The sequence below is a fragment of the Drosophila willistoni genome, assembly GCF_018902025.1.
Source record: "Drosophila willistoni isolate 14030-0811.24 chromosome XR unlocalized genomic scaffold, UCI_dwil_1.1 Seg144, whole genome shotgun sequence".
Classification (NCBI taxonomy): domain Eukaryota; kingdom Metazoa; phylum Arthropoda; class Insecta; order Diptera; family Drosophilidae; genus Drosophila; species Drosophila willistoni.
In genome coordinates, this window is record NW_025814057.1 from 6,051,278 (window position 1) to 6,060,179 (window position 8,902).

The 8,902-nt window shown below is 39.9% G+C and overlaps 2 protein-coding genes across 7 annotated transcripts; both read left to right on the forward strand.

Annotated features, from left to right (window-relative positions):
* Nucleotides 1-527: 527 nt before the first annotated feature.
* LOC6639362 (WW domain-binding protein 2) lies at nucleotides 528-3,575 on the forward strand. 5 transcript variants are annotated; one of them, XM_023181796.2, is made up of 5 exons: nucleotides 530-720; nucleotides 861-1,399; nucleotides 1,630-1,992; nucleotides 3,115-3,215; nucleotides 3,287-3,575. In XM_023181796.2, the coding sequence occupies exons 1-5, from the start codon at nucleotides 665-667 to the stop codon at nucleotides 3,329-3,331; spliced, it is 1,104 nt and encodes a 367-aa protein (XP_023037564.1). In that variant the 5' UTR covers nucleotides 530-664; the 3' UTR covers nucleotides 3,332-3,575. The 5 variants fall into 5 exon arrangements, with proteins under 5 accessions (XP_046868185.1, XP_023037564.1, XP_015034537.1 ...); XM_002062067.4 differs by having other exon boundaries at nucleotides 531-720; nucleotides 1,549-1,992; XM_047012229.1 differs by lacking the exons at nucleotides 1,630-1,992; nucleotides 3,287-3,575 and adding an exon at nucleotides 2,896-3,011 and having other exon boundaries at nucleotides 528-720; nucleotides 3,115-3,181.
* Nucleotides 3,576-4,206: 631 nt separating this feature from the next.
* Nucleotides 4,207-8,455, forward strand: LOC6639361 (equilibrative nucleoside transporter 4). 2 transcript variants are annotated; one of them, XM_023180931.2, is made up of 4 exons: nucleotides 4,207-4,652; nucleotides 5,134-5,250; nucleotides 5,763-6,324; nucleotides 6,390-8,455. In XM_023180931.2, exons 1-4 carry the CDS (start codon nucleotides 4,387-4,389, stop codon nucleotides 7,701-7,703), a joined length of 2,259 nt encoding a protein of 752 aa, XP_023036699.1. In that variant the 5' UTR covers nucleotides 4,207-4,386; the 3' UTR covers nucleotides 7,704-8,455. The 2 variants fall into 2 exon arrangements, with proteins under 2 accessions (XP_023036699.1, XP_002062102.2); XM_002062066.4 differs by lacking the exon at nucleotides 5,134-5,250 and having other exon boundaries at nucleotides 6,390-8,454.
* The last annotated feature ends 447 nt before the right edge of the window (nucleotides 8,456-8,902 follow it).

Genomic DNA, 8,902 nt, shown 5'->3' on the forward strand with positions numbered 1-8,902 from the left:
AATTAATTATTCGTTTTGTGTTTAATTTTGCCGATTAACGTTTTAAAGCAATATAATTGCAAAGAAATAAACCAAAATTTATGCTTCAAAAGCCAAAAATCATAAAAAGTGCTAGATTTGCTGTCCCGCTTACACCAAGAAAGAGATGGCAGCAAAGCGTATATTTGAAAGAGAAAGAGAATCACAAAGCTTTGAAGAAAGAGATGACAAGTTATTGAATGAAAGAGATGGAATTATTTTAAAAGACAAATTCAAGCAGTAAAGAATTATTATTGTATTGCAAAATAGGCCACAAAAGTATTTTGCATTGTACCTTGTTTCAAAGAATACTATGTAATAAAAACAATTGAAATGTTTTAAATATATTTAGTTTACTTCTTTAAAGTTTTTATTCGCAGCTTGTCGTTACAATGTAACTGAAATTTGTTGTTGTTATTTTTAAAAGAGCCAACTGTTCACCAGTGTTGCCAAATGATGGTGCTTATGTTAACAGAGAGATGTGTACACACTGTGAGTGTTTATGATTCATCAGCTGTCGTCAGACGGGGCAAAAAAATAAAAGTCCGGAACCCGAAATCGAAATTGGAAACAAAACAAAATAAATAGAAATTGAAAACGACATTTTAATTGCAAAAACGCAAAGAGAAGGCAACTTTCTGGCAAAATGTCGGTGAATACCGCCCATGCCAACAATGGAGTTCTCATCCATGCTGGCGAATAGTAAGTGCAAAAAAACAAATTAACTTTTTCTGACGAAATGACGACGTTTTATTAATCCACTTCTGCCGCCACCCTCTCCCTCCCACACACACACACACACACACACACTTATCGCCCACTTCTGCTTATCACTTGATTAGCATTTTGTTGCACAGCGACAGCGTGACCATGGAATTCTCTGGACAGGATAACGGTCTGTTCAAGGGCTCGAAAGCAGGGCGAATCTACTTGACATCGCATCGAATGATTTTTAACAATAAGAAATCTGCAGAACCCTTGCAATCGTTTAGTGCTCCATTTGTTGCCCTCTCCGATGTGGAAATCGAGCAGCCGGTGTTTGGTGCCAACTATATTAAGGGCAAGGTCCGTGCTCAGCCGAATGGCAACTTTGTGGGCGAAGTGAAATTCAAGCTGCACTTTAAGGCTGGCGGCGCCATTGAGTATGGACAGGCCTTGTTGCGGGCCGCCAAGACGGCCATGAATAACTATCATCGCGGTGGTCTTGTTGGGGATGATCCGCCGCCATATCAGCCGGCTGGCTCTTGGAATGAGGCCCCACCACCGGCCTATCAGCCGCCGCCGGGCTACTACGGCTGGTTGCCACAACATGATGCATTCAGCGGTCCGGCACCGAATACGGTATTCATGAGCGACAATCCGCCACCATATCCGGGCATCAGTGAGTAATCCGTTAATTTAAAATGAAGAGTCACTCGGCTTTTGTTTTTGCTTTCACTACTCACTGCCGCACATACTTTACCCCCCCACCTCCACGCGCCCCCTTCACATATGTATGGGCACATTCTCTTCTTGTTTCGTATTTCACAGCACCACCAAATCAGCCACAGCCAGCTGCACAACCACATCCCCAGCAGCAGCCAACTGATCCCACTTGGTATGGTTTTTCAGCTCCACCCCAGCAGCCGCAGCAACAGCCCGGCATGCAGCCTGGTTATGGACCGCCCCAGGGTTGGGCTGGTGGCTACGCTCAGCCACCACCGTACGCCTCATGTGCGCCAGGCTGTCCGCCGGGTGGTGGTGGTGGTGCCCCACCATACGGTGTGCCGGCTCAAACCTATCCAGGACCGACCCCATCGCCGGCCTACAACTATAATCCTCCTGGTGGTTTCAACTCCCCCGGATTCTTGCAGCCGCAACAGCAACCAAATGGTGTGCCGCCGTATCAACCCCCACCAGCTGGTGGCCAGGTAGCTGGTGCAGCTGGTGGTGCCGCCGCTGCCAGTTTTATGGGCTTCAGCTTGCCACCCGGAAGTGAGTATTGAAGTCATCTCCTTAACACAGACGAATATTCCATTCATTCAATCATTATTCATTTAATTTTTATTTTGCTTAGCCAAAACGGAAAGCACTTGACTCAGATCTTGATCTAACAAAAGGTTCAAACATTGGACTCACAGTTCCCCCTCCTCCATGTATTAGTCGTTTTATTTGTTTTGGCCCAAAAAAAAAAATAATGTTTTAGCAGGAAATTCAAGCCAGCACGATATTATGGTTATAAATAAATTAATTTAAATTCTTGATATTATATATATTATAAAAGTTGTTGTTCATTGAAGAAAGCTTTTGTGAAAAGAAGAACTCTCTTTAGCTCCTTTACTGCTTCACTTTGTCTATCCTTGTAGGTCCTGGCTATAGCTCTTACAAAATTATTGAAATATTTCTTTTAAATTTTATTGCATTTTCATTTCAATTTGGTTTTTGTAAATATATATAGTCAAGCCTATGATTTTATCATATTTGCACCTTAATCTCTTCATTCAGCTGAAATCTAACAAGTTACTAACTAAAAAAAAAAAAAACAATGAATGCCAACCAAAAATCTGTTATTTTTTTCCTCTCTTAACCATTTTATTTACAGTGTAAAACAAAAACCATAAATCCAAAAATAAAAACCAAAAACAAAATCAAATAAAAAACCACAAACCAACAAGTCAAGTAAGATATATCCTAAAAACCTAACTAATTGAACAAAGGCCGAGTTTCTTATAAGTAGATGTTGTCTTTATTATGTTATGATTTCTAGTGGTTTTTGGTTTAGTGACTTGTTTAATGATTTCTTTCTTTACTTCTCTTTTTCCTACCCCCCTCCCCATGTTTCCCCGCCACTTCTTTTCTTTTCGTTTGAATTGTATGCAAAAAACCACAACTCAACAGTTGCCAGAATGGGAAGCACTGACTATTATTTCTATCGTTATCCAACTCCATTTGAAAGATCCAACATAATTGTATTTGTACCCGGTATAATGCCATAAAAACAAAATCCATATATAGTATGTATAATCGGTTAAGGATTTATGCATATAAATGTAATTGAACTCAAAGAGATGTGATTAAGTTTTATGCCTTTTGTTCGTATTATCATTACCCCAATAGATTCCAAAGAAGCTGAGGCCGCTGCTAGTGCCTATAATACACCCTATAATCAAGGAGGACCCAGTGCACCAAATCCCAATGATTTGCCACCTTCCTACCATGTGAGTACCTATATATATAGAAATTGACTTGGTCTATTGAAAATCTGATTTATTAATATGATTTATTGTAGAATTTACCACCCAGTTATGATGATGCCTCAAAGAAACATCAATAGTTGGATTTGGATTCGAAAGCTCATTCCCCCATAATATACAAAAATTTTCTACTGTGTTTTTTTTATTTTTCTTCTACTATATAAAGAACCGATAACTGGGGTTCGTGCAATGTCTTGTAAAACTATCTCAAAAAAAACTGGCGCTGAATTTATATGTCACAAAACAGAAAAAAATGAATGTATACTGTATTAAACATTATAATTTATTCTCAATTCCGAATTAAAAACGAATTACGAAACGGAATTTGGAATAAATGTATATATATATATATATAAATAAATGCTATTAACATGCTTTTAAAGAGAAAATAAGAGAAAGGAAAAACCCATTTACAAAATATTTAATTGGCTTTATTTGTTAAAATTTACACAAAAAAAAAAATTGTTAAATTAAAAAAACAAAAACTATTGGAACAATGTTTAATAAACTTATATATATATATGTACATGAATTTGTTTACTTATGTTTGTGTGTGTGTGTGTGTGTGTATTCATCTCACAGATGACACAAATCGAAATTTTGTGTGGGCAAAAAATCAATCATACGCCACATGCGCATTGCAAGGCGTGGTGAGAAATTTCGTTTGTATATATTTTCAGGACTTTTGCATTGGCAGTTGATGTAGTCAGTTGAGCGAGCTGGCTGACTGACTGACTGTCTAAAAGAATGACAGAGTGGCTAAATTAGTTGTTTGCTTGCCACATGTTGTGTTTGTTGTTATTGTTGTTCCATGTTGCAACAAAAGTGAATGAAAAGTAGAAAAATACAAATAAATCTATATACTTGGATCATAGTGTAAGCCAAATGCAAAAGAAAATCAACCTTGACCTTGCGAAAAATCAAGTGAAAAAAAATTAAAGAATTCACCAAAAAAAAAAAAAAAAAAGGAGCAACAATTTGTGTCTGTTATTCATCGATTGATTGCAGTGTTTGTGTGTGTGTGTGCGAAATCCTTTTCTCTCAATGAAATATGCAAAGGTCAATTGCATAAAGTCATCAATTTAAAAGGAAAAATAAAAACAGAATAGCAACATCTAACAAAACAGACAACACAATGGATGTGGGCAACCAGGAAACCACTTACGAGCCACTTGAGGGACATGGCAGCAGCAGCACAGGTGGCGGCAGAGGCCATGGTGGTGGTGGTGGTGGTGGTGGTGGCGATGGTGGCGGCAATGGCAGCAATGGCAATGCCGGCATGCGACATCCCTCTAGCATGGACAGTCCTGAGTATGATACGCGCGCCCCAAAGGATCAGAGACATGCCGTCTATTTGGCATTGCTGGCAGCGGGCATTGGCTTTGTTTTGCCCTACAATAGGTGAGACAATTAGCCAGCGAGGAGACATTTAGATGTGTCCACTAAGAGCTTTAAGTGGTCACGGGGTGGGGTAGGACCATTTGAAAGGAGTTTGCGCAAATCGTTATGATGGATTGCATTGGGAATTCATTTACTAACTTTAACTTTTGGTTTTGTCATACCTACATAGATTTATGAGAGGGTGAAATGGGGAAACCTTGTCCCCTAAAGTATGCAATAGGCTGGAAAAGTATTTGTTCTAAGTCTATAAATGATATGTGCTTTTGGATTAATTCAGCGTTTTATCTTTGTTTGTTTCAAAAGGCATATTCTTGGACCACTTTTTGCATACTTAAGGGGACAATGTTCACCTATTTCACAGCCTTAGACCCACCATTACTAACATTCATTCATTATTTTTAAGAAAATTAAAGAAATTAACTAAGAATGGGAAATAATTGGAAGCCTTAAAACTATTGCTTGTTAATTTCTGAACCTTTAGACATCCCTCTAGCATGGACAGTCCTGAGTATGATACGCGCGCCCCAAAGGATCAGAGACATGCCGTCTATTTGGCATTGCTGGCAGCGGGCATTGGCTTTGTTTTGCCCTACAATAGGTGAGACAATTAGCCAGCGAGGAGACATTTAGATGTGTCCACTAAGAGCTTTAAGTGGTCACGGGGTGGGGTAGGACCATTTGAAAGGAGTTTGCGCAAATCGTTATGATGGATTGCATTGGGAATTCATTTACTAACTTTAACTTTTGGTTTTGTCATACCTACATAGATTTATGAGAGGGTGAAATGGGGAAACCTTGTCCCCTAAAGTATGCAATAGGCTGGAAAAGTATTTGTTCTAAGTCTATAAATGATATGTGCTTTTGGATTAATTCAGCGTTTTATCTTTGTTTGTTTCAAAAGGCATATTCTTGGACCACTTTTTGCATACTTAAGGGGACAATGTTCACCTATTTCACAGCCTTAGACCCACCATTACTAACATTCATTCATTATTTTTAAGAAAATTAAAGAAATTAACTAAGAATGGGAAATAATTGGAAGCCTTAAAACTATTGCTTGTTAATTTCTGAACCTTTAGAGTATTAATTTTTATTTACTTTTTTTTTTAGCTTCATCATTGCTGCGGATTATTGGCAGGCACGTTTTCCTGGCCGTCCGGTGGCTCTGGACATGTCCATGACATATATCTTTGTGGCATTTGCCACAGTTTTGCTCAACAATATTGTCTTGTCGGTGGCACCGTTTCAGACGCGTGTCCTTTTCGGTTATATGGTCTCGTTCACGACTCTAATCTTTGTGGCCGTCTGCGAGGTGGCCTGGCATATGTTCTCGACGAATACAGCCTATGTGGTCAATATGTCGGCTGTGGCCCTTACGGCCATCGGTTGTACGGTGCAACAATCGAGCTTCTATGGCTTTGCCTCCATGTTGCCCAAACAGTATACCCAGGCGGTGATGGCTGGCGAGAGTATTGCTGGCTTCTTGGTATCCTCGAATCGTGTGGTGACCAAGCTACTGATTAACAATGATCGCGTCTCCACTGTCATCTTCTTTCTGACCTCAACCCTCTACATACTCTTCAGCTATTTGCTTCATGTGGCCACCATCAATTCGCCATTTGTACGCTTTCATGTGGATGCCTGTTCCAAGATTGTCCTACGACCAGATGAGGTGAGTAAGGGGAATATCTCAAATAAGACAAGTGACCTCTAATGCCAGTTTCTATTCTGCTGCAGCAAGAGATTGATGGTTCTACCACAAGCACTCGGTATGGAGTACTCTCAATGGATGGCACCACAACGACGACAACAATTCCGAATCATCATGCCAGCAGCAGCAAGAGTGGTAATCCCACTGGCAAGACATTGAGTTTCAGCAATCCGGTTTATGAACTATCCAATCCGACGGCTGGTGAGAGCATCATTGAGGGTCTTGGCCAATTGGCAGAGTTGCCGCAAACCCCACACGAACCGCAGACACCGACCACAGTGGCTTTCAAGGTGGAGCATGTGATTACGCCGCGTCGTTGTCGACCCAGTAAACTGAGCGATATACGCGAAGGTTTCGTTACCCGCTGGCGTGTGGCTCAGATCATCTATCCGTATATGGTGTGCATCGCTCTGGCCTATTGTGTGACTCTATCCCTGTATCCGGGCATCGAGGTGGAGGTCAATTCGTGTTATCTACGATCCTGGATGCCAGTGCTGTTGATGTTCTGTTTCAATACCTCGGATGTGGTGGGCAAAATACTGGCTGCCAGTCCATATCCTTGGTCACGTCGACAACTGATTTTACTGTCCGGTCTGCGCATTGTACTCGTACCCATGCTTCTGCTATGCTGTGCGCCGCGTCAACGACCCGTTATCTCTGGCGAAACGGCTCCATTTGTGTTTACCATCGCCTTGGGCATAACCAATGGACTGGCTGGCAGTTTACCCATGATGCTGGCACCGGCCAAAGTGCCAGGCACTCTCAAAGAAGTCACTGGCAATATAATGACCTTGTCGTATAATGTTGGTCTAACCGCTGGCTCATTGATTGGCTATGTGTTCGAGAGTATGCTGGGACCGCATCTCATCAATCCCTGTCCCATGTATCCGTATGTACCGGCAGCAGTATTGGAGCATATGCAAGCACATGGTCATGTGCCACCACTTCCATTCACCAGCAGCACAATGAGTCCCCTGATCAGCAGCACCACGGCTGCAGCAGCAACCACAGCAGGAGCCGGGACTAGCAGTACCCTGGCACCATTCCTACTCAATGCGACATTGTCGTCCCTGGCCGGCAGCCCCACCATGGCCACCTCCAGCAATTCGACAAGCAGCACTTCCCCTCTTCCAGCTCTGGCCACAGTCATAACCACCACAGCTCTGGCTTTATATAGCACTGTGGCAGCCACCAGCTCCGAGTTGCTTAATGCCACGGTCTCCACATTTATATCAACGGTTACCACCTCAGTGGGTGGCGATATCAGTGAGGAAATGTCTGGCAGTGGTGCCATGACAACAGATCCCCAAACCCCCGAAGCTCTGCTCCAGGAGATCTAAACAATTTCCGTGTCCGAGAGACGCGAGAGAGAGAAAGAGAGAGAGAGAGAGAGAGAAAGAGAGAGACAGAGAGTGTGTGAAACGCTTTGATGGACAGACTGAATGGTGAATTGGCCAGGCGCATGGAATGGGCAAATTGGCAAGCAGCTATCAGTTACTATAAGTATATCCTCATATATTTATCCTCTACATACATATACATATATATCTACACCTTCCAAATCTTAATTGGTGATCTTGCAATATTTTCTTAAAGGCTTTTCCATAAGCAACAAGCGTATCGATTCGTATTTAAACATATCTTGTGCTTTTCTTTTTCTTGATTTGTACAACTTTCATATCAAAGAAAGTCTTAAGAAACTTTAGTACATATATATCAAAAACTATTTAGCTTGCCGATTTGATCATTATCATACGACCTGACCGAAAACCTTAAAAGAGAGTGCAAAACAATTTGCTCCATATTGCAGTTATATAATAATAAAACAAAATTACTCTGATTATTTCGTATTAAAACAATTCTAAGATTCTAATTGTTAGATTTAAAGCTATCAACATTTGGGCTGCAATACAAAAAGTACTTGAATCAATAATCGTATATAGTTTACTATATGTGTAATGGTTCAAATTGATTTTAAGCTCTGTAACTTATAAATGGATACTTGAAACTTGTCTTTGATTTTGGCCCAAAACTAATAATAGTTTAACCAAAATCTCTCGCCATACATACATACATACATACATACATACATACATACATACAAACAAACATAAATACATATATACATACATACATATAAATTTATTTATATACTCCAATCAAGTGCTATATGGTATTCAAGTTTAAAAACAAAACAAAAAAACATTAAAAAAAAACTCAAACACCTGTTGAATTAGATGTGCGAAAAAAAAGTGAACAAATAATTGTTGTTAATATACTAAACATATATTTTTTTGAAGAACCTGCTAAAATCAAATAAACAAAACAAAGTAATAAATTGTATCAGAAACTACGAATAAGAAAATATTTAAAAATAACTATTTTAGATATACATTTGATTTTTCCAATGACAAACAACAAACAAAATACATTTAACCGTCTAGTTTTCAAAATTGAGAAGTCCGTTCCGTTCCCATACCGCTCTAGTAATTAAAAATATAAAGTTTTTGAATTGCATTAAATACGGAAATAAGATTCG